The sequence below is a fragment of the Nymphaea colorata genome, chromosome 12, assembly GCF_008831285.2.
Source record: "Nymphaea colorata isolate Beijing-Zhang1983 chromosome 12, ASM883128v2, whole genome shotgun sequence".
Classification (NCBI taxonomy): domain Eukaryota; kingdom Viridiplantae; phylum Streptophyta; class Magnoliopsida; order Nymphaeales; family Nymphaeaceae; genus Nymphaea; species Nymphaea colorata.
The window spans coordinates 7311834-7325796 of NC_045149.1; the positions used below are offsets into that span (position 1 = coordinate 7311834).

The window sequence follows — 13963 nt, forward strand, 5'->3', positions numbered from 1 at the left end:
CACCACTAGTGTAAACCTCATTCTGAGCCTTACGAATTGATATTAATGTATGTTGCGGCAAAGGGTCGTCAGTTGCTTTACAAGTGCACTGTACTATGTAATGACATACAACTGACAGAAAGTAGAACCATAAATACACTTGGGGCTGTAATACACCATACAACTCCAGCTAGAAACTGTACTAATGTGTTCATGAAGGCAATAGCTGTTAATGCACCAGAGGAATTGGTAAACATTCAGCAGTTAAAAGGGTCAGCAATATTAGCTAGGCTGGAACTGCGTACTATTAGATGACAACGAAGAATGTGATATTCTTCTGTTTTCTTAGTAGACTAGCTAAGATCAAACAAAATCCTAGCTCCTAGGACTCTTCAATAGCAGTCTTTGTTTCTTTTCCACTACAACTGCGAGTTATAAGCAATAGTTAAAAGTCGGGATTCAGTTTACACACCACTAAAATATTCATTTTGCCAGTTTTCAATTTCTCTAAAAGGTCCAACCCACAACCATTCGGGAGAAAGAAATCCAAGCCAACCCTACAAGCTTAAACATACATCCACTGGCCTCATCATCCTCAGAACAAACTTCTGCAACGCCAAAAACAGAAAAAACCAAAACAGATCAACCGTCCAACAACGCTTATTGCCAAAAGGCAAAACAAACTTCAGCACGAGAAATGAGTTAGCCTCTCTGAGAGCGGCAGCACACAATATAACTACGCATACACGAGTCGTCCAATGAAGGGCTCACTTCTGGCCATCGAAACGACATCGGTCTCATTGTATCATCAACCTGCAACCTTCCTGGGATAGGTCCTACCAACATGCGCAGGCATTCCTTGAGACTGTCCGAACAAATCGGGCCGGCTGTGCCATCCTCCAGCCTTCAACGCAGGCCTGATTAAGCTTCTCTGATGTCCATCAGAGGCAAACGCCAATTGGCTTGGCCTGTTTAGCCCGTTGGACACTGCATCAGAAACACCTCTCGCACTTTCATGCAGGCTAACGTAGGCTGCAACTGGAACACAAAAATCTGATGAGAAATGGCAATACTTCAAGAAAAATATGTACATTTCTTACTTAACCCATATACTACGGTCTCACTAGCAACTCAGAGCCAAATAAATCGATTTCAAGACGCAGATACCTCACCTGCCACGCCTAGCTATAATATCACCTGTTCGTCGACTGATCCCTAATATTTATAATAACTAAAACCCTTCAATATTTTTCTTGTTCTCCTAGTAAAATAGTTATTTTTTCCTGCCATGCTCACATCACAACACACACAGGTACGACCACAAAGCACTGAAAAGTCGACTAATCAGTAATTTCCACCAAAGAGAAAAGTCTCTCCACATACTGATGCCAAAAGTCCAAGAGGAAAAAAACAGGTTAACGAGGAACATGTGGGAGAACAGCTGAGCAAATCTTCCACTAGATTCCAAAATGTCAAAGAAGAACTGACAGTAAACACAAAGAAATGAGCATGGTAGATATTCTACACACGAATGAAAATGCAATGTGGAGTCTGTAAACACATTTGTCGATAAAAACTGGACAATGAGCTTGCATTTCTCGCATGGACAATAGCACAAATGTTTCACAGATATATCACAAACCAAAGAATACAGATTTTTTCATGATCAAATCACATTGTGCATCATTCCAAAATTCCAAATACACCACACCAATCAGCTATTCCAAATGTGAACCTTGAAACAAGAATCCTAAGTTTTGCCATGCTCAAGTACAGAATGCACAAAGTTCATCCTCATTCACTAGGAAGTGATACGGATTACTTTATCTAAAGACTCCAATTTTTTCCCTCGTAACAGAGACAAGTAGAGGTGAAAGATAACTGGACCAGTTAGCAATTGTAAAATGAACTCAAAATTTTTGTTACTCCATCGAACACAGGACACATGACTGCCCAAAATTTACACTAATGAACACCATCAAGAAGCCACATAATTTGCAGCAGGAACACAGGAAGACATTTAACTGCAAGATCAAATAGAAAGTCGTACCTTTGGAAGGGCTATTTCTCATTGGTGGCCGGTATCTTGGCTGTCTTGGTGCAGATTTATTGGCTTTCTCAACTTTATTATCCTGCAAAGAATAGATGATGAGTAACAGGCAACCTTATGCACCACAATTTGGAAATGCCAATGTCAAAGAACCAAAATCTCACCTGGTCATCGAACTCTGCCCTTCTCTGCACACCTAGAGGACCTACAAACAACAGAAGATATTATTGTGGAAACATCCCCGACCATCGAGGCTAACAATAAAGTATAAACGATAAAATATACGGACTTCTAATGAGAATTACCAGCATTCAATGAGCCGCATATCCTTGAAGTAGAAAAGTTGGTCACAGGCTTCGCGTTAGGCAGATTCTCAACAACCCTTGCAAAACTCTTGTGCTCCAAGGAACCTCTCATCCCAACTAAAGCACCATTCAAGAATTGAGAAGTCACCAGTTAAGAAGACAAGGCAGAAGCATGCACCCATTATACACATACCAGAAAATGAAGGTTCCTGTTCTTCAAATTCTTAATACTTTCTATTATTTCTGCATTTCCTTGTTTCCAAAATTTTCTTCTTTTCTTTCCCTTTTGAAACTTTTAGTTTCTTACTTACAATGGTGATGACATTCTTCCCAGAAACGAAGATACAGGTATGAAATAAGAGAAACGATTTGAGATACTGAATATCTCCATTTTCACACAAGATATTTATTAGATCCAAAAGATGTATTAAATCCCATTTTTCCTCATGGTCAAGATAACATTATTAAAACAAGAGAAGTCAAACATTGACCAACCTGGAGGCTGTTTCGGTGTCAGTGCCTTTGCTCGAAGTGAAGGAGGAATGTAGAAGCATGACTGATAAATTGTCAGTAGTAAACATCTTAAAATGAAGTTCACTTGTAAACAATCACTAAAATAGTATGAGAAAAAGAAAGGAAGAGAAACCTGAAAAAAGGAATGCTGAAGGACCTCTGCTGCTGTTGGTCTCTTTCTTGGGTTCCATGAACAAAGCAACTGACAAAATCACTAAATGGTTATAACCATAGGCCAAAAGATAATGTGCATCCAATATGCATTAATGCTTCAACCTTCTCTTGAAATGCATGTCACAAAATCCTACAATGGATGAACAGGAAGGAACAACAGGAACAATCATCACAGAAGTTTCTTAAGGGAATAAAAAAAGGTAAAAAGAAGAGGCTCATGCAACCATAACCTGTGAATTAGCATTACAACAGCGACACAGAATACGAATCTGTTCTATGGTTTACTTCATGATGATGAAGGACGCCAATGAACTGGGATTTATCTGAGTAGTCGAACTGAAGGACATGTAGTTTGACATTGAAACCTGAACTCAAGCCAAACCAAATCCCAGCACAACCAAATTCTATATGAAATCTTGGATATGAATAGTCCACATATGATACAGGCTTGCAAGTGTTCTAATCAAGCTAAGACTGAAATGTTACATGCCTAATGACCACCAATGACTTTTTTCTCGAGGGGACATGGGTAGGGAGATCCACAACCAGCTAACAGATTCTGTTACTCGCCCAGGGTGTAACACCCAAAAGGCCATTCCCTCACCCTTCTGCTCCTGGCATGCGACCACCAATGAACTTAGAGAACAGAGAGTGCAACAGAGTCCTTTCCATGAAGTACAACATATTTCTTAACAAAATAATCCTAGCGTTCTTACAACTCACAAGAATTAGCATAAAGATGGCCATGGGGAGGACAGAATGCGATTAACCAAGGAAAACAGACCATGATATAAGAAAACTCCACTGTCTACATGATGTGGCTTTATGTTTCAGTCATTAAGTAAATATGGATATAGAATCCCCAGGCATATCCAACTATTCAAACAATCATTATCATACTTAAAAATTCACATATCTAACTCTCTAGTCCAGATGTAGTAGCTGTAAACCATCAGCATATAATGCTTTATCCAAAACTGCTGGCATCAACTAAAATCCATAAATAAGTGTAATGCTTATGAATCAACTTATCATTGGAAATGAACTCTCACACAAACTAAGAATCTAGTGCAACAAAACAGTAAGATGAGGAAATCTCATGGTACAATATGGAAATACAAAGGCATCCCCATCCCATCCACTGCCAACCTTTTAGAATTCACCAGACAAGTTGAAAATCAGAAACCACATTCCCAACAACCAGCTTTAGCCACTCTACCTTATAGGCGAAGGTAATCTTGAACCTAACATAACATACAACCTGATAAATAGATCTCTAGAAGCAGAAACAACATAAATTTCTGAAATCCAATCTAAGTTGCCATGAAAGGGTGGACGTTAATGCACCATAAGAATTCAAAAGGAGAGAATTAATGCACTTGTAGACGCAACTTACAGATATCAAATTAATAGCATCCTTGCTCACTGAGGGAATCAGCGTTGCAAGATCAGCAGCGACAAACTGCACCAGGCAGAAGGATGAATAAGTAAACACAGTAGAAGTAAAAATTTAAACTACTCGGGGCATTAAACAAAGACAAAGTTTTAAATTTTTAATAATTCCATGAGGGACCATGAATGCAGACCATAATTGAATACTTAGGAGTTAGGACAGCAATCATGGGAATTTCTTATGTTCCTGCATTCTCTTCAGTGTTATCATGTAAAGGGAAATAAAAAACGAGCATGGGATCTTGTATTTTGTCCTATTCTCTGAGTTATGATGGTGTGCATTTTAGCTGGTCATTTATGTGCTACACATGTAGTCCAGTTTATTAAGGTTTTCTTCAACATTACATGGTCTCATCTTGTAACATAAATGTTAAAAAAAATATAAAGCATTTTGTCTTGTTGTGCCTCTCACCTAAATGCAATATGACTTGCATGTAGTTCAGAAGTTTTGCTCCAAATGATACTTAAGGTACCCATTATTATCTACAGATATTTCGTTTTTTGCATAATATTATTAACATTGAAGAAACCACATTGCTGAACAAGAAATTACTATCTGGAGAAACATTAAAAGATATGCAGAAACTTATTAAATAAACCATCACTAAAAGTTAGTTATATTTGCATAATTCAAAATTCAAAATTTTTTATCGGCAGCAACAGTGCCTCCGTCAAGACAGCAGCCATGCCCCCATCAAGGGAACCAGACAAACAAGAGAGGGAGGGAGACAGAGGGAGAGACAGAAGGAGAGAGGGAGTAAGGGAGTGAAGGAGAGGGAGAGAGAGGGAAATGGCAAGTTACGCATATGGGTCTTTCGGAGAGAATCCCCTTCTCTCAATGCAAATCTCTCCATTTTTTGAGGGATTGAAAACAAAGAGAGTTTTCCTTTCCCTCCCCTTCCTTTTCGTTCCCTCCTAACCAACCACACCTTTTATCAAACTTTCCTTTCCCTCATCTCTTCCCGCCCATCCAAACACCCTTCCCTCTTAATTTTCCTTCCCTTTCCACTTATTTCCCTCCAACCAAACAGGCTGTAAATATGCATGTATACTTTTCAGATGGTTTGTTTCACAAGCTTCTTTATATCTTTTAATGTTTCTCCAACTAGCACTTTTCTTATTCAGCAATTTGGTTTCTCCAATGTTCATAATATCATCTGAAAAATAAAGTAACTGTAGAAAATAATGGATAACTTAAGTATCATTTGGAGCAAAACCTCTTTACATGCAATTCATATTGCATTTAGGTGAGAGGCACAACAATACAAAATGCTTTACATCTTCTTTAACATGTATTTCCCAGCCATACTGCTTCAGAGCTAAGCCTCACCTGTGGAAATTCATAGTTCATTGAATTGGCCAAGTGCAACCCATCAGCCCAGGTTCTCTGATTAGGAGTACCTATCACACTGCATATTTTATATATTTGATCTGCTTCACTGCAAAAAGTTATCCAAATCAAAGATTAGCAATGAAATGGGCACAACACAAGAACCAGAAGCTCATTGTCAAAATCTGCTGGGCAGAAGCGATGGAGACATTATTAAAAAGTATGGCTACTTGTTAATTAGCTTTTAAGAAGCTACCTTGAACCAGGAAAGAGAGGACTAAGGGTAAACAACTCTGCCATAATTGCTCCCATTGCCCACATATCTGTCAAACAGAAATAGCCATATACTGAATATTGCTCTTATGAAGTCTGAAAGAAAATTTGTTTATTTGCTCAGGGGGCACACTTACCGACTGCAGAGTCATATACAGGTGATTGGAGAAGAACTTCTGGGGCTCTATACCTGAACAATAACTAGCTGGTAAAGGGGGCGAGGAGGACTGAAAATCTGAAGACATGATAGCAGCACCATATGTGAAAAACAGACGAACTTACCATCGAGTTGAAACATATTCGGTATAAGGTGGCTGGGAGAGAACTTCACGTGCAAGACCAAAGTCAGCAATCTTGATTGTATCTTTTGTAACCAAAAGATTCTCTGAAAGAAAGAAAACGTAGTCTCGTTAGTCATGAAACACCATACATGAACCATGCAAACTTATTTTTTCCCCAGAAATAAAACCCCAAACACACATGCTGTCCGTGATTCCATACCATGTTGACCATAAACCAGGAACACATACATCATTTTTAGGGCTGTCCTTAGATTTCTGTTATCTATAGGATATTATGATTATATTCCAAACAATGTAAGCACTATTAAACTTGGATGCTACTTCTGCTTCTATCTTAGCATCTAATATTGGGCAGCATCTAGATATCACCTAGAAATGTGAACAACAAACAAGTTCCAAAAGGGCCCTTGGGAACCTAGAACACAAAAATTATTGATCACGATTGCAAATTCTTCTGCACTAACAGGCCCACCCAGTGCCACCACTCAGAAAGAGTGTACCCTAGTGCACGTAGCATTTTACTCTATAACGCACTATGACTGCATAACAAGATGATTCCTAGGGATGCTCACTTCCATGACTGTCAAAACAATCAACAATTAGCAATAAAATAAAGGTTGAGGTTAATGACTGGAATCTAACACAACTGGTGCTACAAGGGACCTTCCCAATTTCCCTGTCCAGACCATATAGATAAAGACTAGCCAGTAGGCAATAGACCCCGCACAAGGCCCAAGCTCAGAGCCTAAATGACTCTTAGGCAGAACTAATCAGGACAAAGCAAAGAGAGAGAGAAAAAGGCAACAACAAGAGCAGGAGGAATGAAAGAAGGAGCGAGGTAGAGGTGAAGAAATACTGTGTGTTGCTTAGTGTTCCCAGCTTAGGCATTTATGATGCAGGCTGGTGCTTAACCACTTTTATTTTTTACTATACAGCATCCAGATAAAACCTAAAAATTATGAAATGCAGCTAGAGTTGTAAAGATAGCCACAAATATCACAGAAATGTTTTGCTTAAGAATTTTACCTAAAAAGTTGTTCTATTGGGCAGGATGTTTCAAGCAAATGCCCATAAAATAAAATAAAATGCACAAGAAATAAAAAAAGAAGTCATACATTTTCATAATATCCACTAATGGAGTTCATCAGGAAGGTTCTGAAAACTAAGAAAATCAAAATTAAGAGAATTATATACTAAAATAACGAAATTGTTTTCTGAATAATGTGGGCATGATCAGCACGTATCATACGAGCCTTACCTTTGGTGGCTTATCTCATAAAATGAGTTGAGGTGACCTCTCACAAATATGCCACATTCTAAAATATCGTCAACATTACCCATTGTAAATCAGAATTCAAGAAGAACATTTTCTAAGCCACCTCTTCCCAGACTTGAAATAGGATCATATTTTTGCAATGCTTGATTACTACTATAAATAACACATCACAAATCTAAAAGTGTTGACTTAGTTTGAACTCAAGTATTAAATAACAAAGAAACCAACTCCCCTTAAACTTAAACCAGTGCATGTGAAAACTCACCTGGCTTGAGGTCTCGGTGAAAGTACCCATGTTGATGCATGTAGGCAAGAGCCTGGAATACTTGGAAGCACCAAGTCCGTACTTCAGTCTCTGAAAACAGCTTAGCTCTGTCTTGCATGAACTGATACAGGTTACACTCCTGAGAATAAACAAACTAGATCAGAACATGATTTGTAATACTCACTCCTGAGTATCATGAAAAAAGCTGAATGTACCAGACAGAGCAATACAGTTAGACACACGTACCATGTATTCAAACACAAAATACAGGATAGCATTCTCTCTGATCACCTCCTTAAGCTTCACAATATTAGGATGATTCATCTTTCTCAGGGACTATCAATGGCCAGAAGGAAGAAAAAGCTTCAGAAACTAAAAATGAGCGACAAAGATTAACTAAAGACAATGCAAAAGACGTCCATTACCTTAACTTCTCTAAGATTCATGCATTCCTCCCAGGAGTAATATTTTCTTTTCATCTTCTTCACCGCCACCTGTCAATACAAATGTCCAATTAAGCAAGCAGTCAAGGTGGTTTTATGCAACAGTACCAACATAAAGGCATACAAGTTCGCCTGTTTGACGATGAATAGCCCTCCAGACAGTTCCAAAAGTTCCATCCCCTACTTCCTTGATAAGTGTGTACCTGCACGGCCATCTCCATGCAGGTAATCAGTAATTTCATACCATTAGTTCATTCAGCAATGCAAACACATGAAATCCGTCACTTACTTGTCCATCCTGGTCAGTATCAAGTGTTACAGATGCAGGCTTGTAGATGTCCGCCTCAATCTTATTCAATAAGTTTTGCTCTACGCTAAATAATGTCTTTACAACTGCTGAAACTTATTCTAGAAGTTCGAAAAAGAACTTCCTTCTTCAACAAAGAGGAAATGTAACAAGGCCAACAAAGGCACCTTATCAAATATGATTTGCAACAGGAGATCTATGGAAGTCCATATTTTTCCTGACAAGATTAGGAGCCTCATTCAGTGTGAAAGGCCCCCACAAGAATTGCCCAGGACACAGATCACTACAAAATACATCAACATGTTCAGTGCAGTACGGCATCTTGTACATGGCCTCACTGCTAATAAAGATGAGACAACTTCACCTGGAAGAGAATTGCTCAAACCTAATCAAGGACTATTGAACCTTAAAGTGAAGTCAGCAATAAGGTACAATCCTGTATCACAATGAAAGTTGCTCAAATGTGAACTCCAGCACAATCAATCACCTCCTGCCACTAAAACAAGAAAGGAGAAGTAAGTCACCAAAGAAGACTTATCAACTCGACCAAGCAGATATTAGTAGTCAAACTCACAAAATCATATGTAATTAAGTGCTGAGAGAGCAGCAGCATTCAGCTTCATTATTTTCCAAAGGTAAAAAGAAACAGAAAGACCCTCATTTGCTAATTCACAAGTTTTAGCCCTGAAACAAAATGACAGACAAGTCACAAAGAGAAACAAGTTATAAAAGTCCAATACATCAAGATGCTTTACTCTAACGAATTTGTTCAATGCAAAAGCCACCAACTTATGTTGAACAAAAGAGGTTGCAGCATACAGCTTTTAGGTAAAAAGAAAAAAGAGCAAGTGCAAGCAAAATATGTCATAGTGAGCCGTATCTGCACATATAAGCTAAAAAAAACATAAATAGATCAGAGTTATTTTACCTATAAAAGGGAATATAAGCAACACCAACTTCAGAACAAAGTTGCATCAGGTCCTCTTTGTGTTCTTGGAATTGCCCGATGGCTGTTAAGTGCAATTAACGAAAGCAAGTAGAAGAAATCCGCCAAGGATGAGAAACCACAAATCAAGAACCTTGTGGAACGATAAAAGCCTATTCTGTAAGCAGTTTGACCCAAAAAGCTCTTTCTCCATATCTTCCTTAAATTTAAACAAACTTCCAACAGGCAAGGAAACAACCTGCAAAACCCATAAGGAAAAGCAAATGGCCATGAAGCGGGAACATAGAATAAAGTTAACAGTATTACAGTGGCCCAAAAATGAACAAAGCCCAGAAAAGAAAAACTTATGAACTTGGCAACATACAATTATGTTAAAAACAAAAAGTATTATAAACCTGATATGTAGTACAACCCAATAAATTGCCGTGAAAAGCCAGAGAATCGTAACCCAAGATCCAAGATTAAAGCCTCAACGAGAACCTTCCACAGGACCACAACAATTTGGAAGATGATCCTCGAATTCGAAGAGAGGAAAGGGAAGCGCGGGGTTAACCAAGTCACCACGTCAACCTAAAAGACTACGAGACTGTCATCATCAACAGCACCAATTTTTACAAGAAATTCAAGGAAAGAAACCTACGTCCTGAATCACGGCCAAACAAAACTGCAAACATCATTTCCTTGAAAGTTGAAACCAATCAAAAGCTCCCAGAAAGCTCCAAATCTCAAAGCAATCAGTAAGAAGAAAAGCATCCAAAACCACGAACCCAGATCACACCACCTTTCCCCCCACCCTCTCTATTCTCGGGCTGCTAAATTAAACAAATTGGAGCAATTCCAAATCATATTCCCCATTGTACAATTCAGAACAAAACACCAACGTCTACGATGCCAACAGCAGGAAATTCATATAGATTTTGGAGAAACTGAAGGTAATTACCCAAATTACACCCTGTTCTAGGGCCCAAAAAAGCGATCAACATATAAGAACACACATCGATCCAAAAAATCAATCAAGTAAAAGGGGAGAAAGGGACAGAGAGAGAGGGAGAGAGAGAGAATTTTACCTCAAGAACTTCGTGCATGAACACCCCCGCCCGCAGAAGGCAAAGGCCAGAGACCACCCTCTCCTCTCTCTCTCTCTCTCTCTCTCTTCTTTCTCTCGGAGATGGACGCCCCCCGTTCTGAAAAGGTTCGAATGAAACGCCCTCTCCGCCTTCCTCTTCTCCTGCGCGTTCCCTTCCCTTCCAGGCTCGGCCAGAAACCCAAGGCCGGTCCACCTATTTCCTCTTTCGTCCTTACAAACCATAATAATGTCATCTATGTCTCTCGCCCGTTCCAAGTTTTCCTTCCCTTTTATCGGACCTGAATCCGGACCCGAACTCACGTATCCAATTGGCCGAGGAGGTCCAGCAATTCGCCTTGATACAGCATCTACATGTGATAGAACGTAAACACCTTAACTTTGTTTACTAGTTTGAAGGGTTTAGATCCACACAAGTACACCTCTATTTGATCCATAATAAATCGGGTCCAGATGACTTTACGTCGACCCGATCAACGTTTGGCCCTTCAATGCTTGCGATCGTTTTCGGTTTTTCCTGTGGTATTTTGAGTATTGAATCAGGGCAAAATCGACCCATTTGGATATTCCCCCGTCGTATTGCGCCAGGTAAGACGGGAAGAAATAGACGTCAGAATGCCACGACGGTTCCAACCAGGGTTAGGCAGGTTGGTTAGACCGAATTTTTCATTTCCTATAAAGCCCCGAGTCATCGGTTGGAATGCCGGGGGTGGACTACCGAGCTGGGCGTCATACACTATTTTCGATAGGGGCATTTACGTCTGATAAAATGACTGCCTGGTTCCGTTTCAATCGGTGGGGAATCTTGGAAGTCCACGGCGCAGGGCTGCCGGTGGATGAAAGCAGATTTTTAGGATGTTTGACTGCTTTGAATTTTAATTATAAAATTAAAATTTTACCCTTTTATAAACAAATCTCTGCTTATGTTTGATATAATTCAGTTTTATTTTTTTTAATATTTGATAGCCTCTAATTTTGGTTCTCGAATTAAAAATAAAACCTGTATCATATGTGCTGAAAAACTTCTAAAATTATAGAATCAAGTAGAATCATAATTTTGAAATTTTGAGTCAAAATGAACCTATAATTTAGAAATCAAAATTCTTTGTTTGATAATTGAAAATTTTAATTCTAGAATTCCACAATTTCGGTTAGTGTTTACCTCTTGAGAAACGTTATTTATGGTTTAATAAGTAATTGAACGTATGTTTTATTTTATTGAAGTTTTGTCTGCTGGGATTGTGATTTTATTGACATATTTAGTAGGAAAACTCAAATGAAAGGGTTCATTTTCCAGATTGTGCTTTTTAATTTTAATGATATGAAAGCATGAAGTCAAAATCATGTTGAAACCCTAATTTAAGCCTTAAAACAAGGTGGTTTGATCTAATTTTTATATTGATGATGACTAATCGGTTGATTTATACTACCAACTTCTCACCAAATTGCGGTTATTGAATGAACCTCATATCGTCATCAATTAGCAAAGAAGCCTAGCACTTTATACAATTACACACAACAGTTTTACAATGCATGTAATATAAGCATCGATGTGAAACCTCTTGCCAATTATTGAGTCTCTCGACCTAGTACATTTTTCTTGCATAATCGGTTAAAACAAGAACATGTGGGCACAATGAATAATTGCAAAACTTATTGTATTGTTCCACCAGCTCGAGATGCGGCAAAGTAGAGATGAGGAAGTTCTTAGGATTAATGAATTGTTCAAGTAAGGGATCGAGTTACGAATTTTTCATGAAAGAGACCAAATTGTAGTTTTAAAATTTTAACACGAGTGAAATATAATTTTTCAAATTTTTTATAAAGATAAATAAAATTTAGTTTCAAAATTTTAACTAAAATATAATCGAATGAAATTTTTTAAAATTCACATGTAAAAAAAAATTGAGAAGGGGTGGGAGCAGGGCCCTTGCCGGCTCCGCCCCGGCACCCACTTGTGTTAGCATGCACCTAGTTAAGAACAGGTCTTTAATCAGATTTGGATTCAATATGTAGTTTCAGAACCAAATAGGACATCTTCTCATATCTTATGCTAATAGGATCTGATTTTGATTTTAAAAAAATGGGATTTGAATCCAAGTAGAAGGAATTGAATCAAGTCAAATTTGGTAGAAGCTGAACCCGATCTTAATCTAAAGGGTTTCCATTCTTAGACCTAGCACAGGAGTTCCTTTGTTCATTAATTTGGTGTTGCTCCTTCGACATGAATAGCTCTCATAGCCAAACCAATTTGTCTTTTTCATTTTGCTTTCAAAAAAAAAAAAAAAAAAAAAATATATATATATATATATATATATATAATGGAATGACGACTCTAGTTTTTTATAATCACCCAACCATTTAATCGGATCTTCTAATCCATTTTGATAGATAAGAAAAAAACAAAGAAACAATAGTAATAGACATTTTAATCATTTAATTTTAATTCATACTTTTTTTCTTTGTTTTTTTTTCAACTAATATATATATAAATAAGTTCCTAACGATAAAGATGCTAAGCCCTATTTTGAGATTTTCTAGAAAAGTTTTGCCCACAGTAACAATTACCTTAAATATCGTGCCCATAAACAAAAGTAGTTTGACCCATCGCCAAGTTCAATTATTTGATCCGGACGTTGTTTTCTGCTGCTTTCTGTTGAATACTTTCGAAAATCCAAGCGCCGCTTGGCTGTTGGTTTAATATATATATATATATATATATATATATTATATACTTCCTGAGTTTACAGATTTTCTAACTTGTTCACTCTAAACTATTTTCTTTTCTTTCTTCTTTGATTTTTTTTTTTAGATACGGTGTTTAATCGATTTATTAACAAGCAGATCAATGAATCTTTTTGCCAACCAACCAATTCCATTCTCAAATTTCAACTCTTTTCATACTCTCTCTCTCTCTCTTTCTACTCTGTTTCTATTCCGTTTTTGTAACTATTCTTCCCACTTTTAGTTAGTTAACCTTAACAAATTGAGTGACTTGAAAAATTCAATCCAATTTTCAAGATGATTTAGCCTTGCAAGATTCTTAATGTTGTCAGATGTTTTTTTTTAATTTATCACTAACAAAATCGATATATTGACATTAGTAATGGTTTATGGTGCTTATGGTTAACTTTATTGTAGTGTTAGCGATTCTTTATATTCATTTTAGTGACAAATTTTTAAATTTTAATGACTTAGACAATTATTTAGTATCAGACAACATAGACTTTTCCTCATTTGCAGACTGATTTTACTGTGTATATT

The 13963-nt window shown here is 37.6% G+C and overlaps 1 protein-coding gene across 5 annotated transcripts; it reads right to left on the reverse strand.

Moving 5' to 3' along the window:
- Positions 1 to 454: 454 nt before the first annotated feature.
- On the reverse strand, positions 455 to 10857 carry LOC116265658 (cyclin-dependent kinase F-4-like). 5 transcript variants are annotated; one of them, XM_031646427.2, is made up of 20 exons: positions 10683 to 10857; positions 10011 to 10185; positions 9598 to 9853; positions 9244 to 9353; positions 8652 to 9165; positions 8487 to 8565; positions 8345 to 8413; positions 8166 to 8255; positions 7920 to 8058; positions 6359 to 6461; positions 6214 to 6266; positions 6060 to 6126; positions 5804 to 5912; positions 4418 to 4483; positions 2981 to 3049; positions 2830 to 2890; positions 2335 to 2451; positions 2194 to 2234; positions 2030 to 2111; positions 455 to 1017 (listed from the first exon to the last, which is right to left on the reverse strand). In XM_031646427.2, exons 5-20 carry the CDS (start codon positions 8657 to 8659, stop codon positions 788 to 790), a joined length of 1383 nt encoding a protein of 460 aa, XP_031502287.1. In that variant the 5' UTR covers positions 8660 to 9165; positions 9244 to 9353; positions 9598 to 9853; positions 10011 to 10185; positions 10683 to 10857; the 3' UTR covers positions 455 to 787. The 5 variants fall into 5 exon arrangements, with proteins under 5 accessions (XP_031502287.1, XP_031502288.1, XP_031502286.1 ...); XM_031646428.2 differs by having other exon boundaries at positions 10011 to 10193; XM_031646426.2 differs by lacking the exon at positions 10011 to 10185 and having other exon boundaries at positions 8652 to 9159.
- Between the last annotated feature and the right edge of the window lie 3106 nt (positions 10858 to 13963).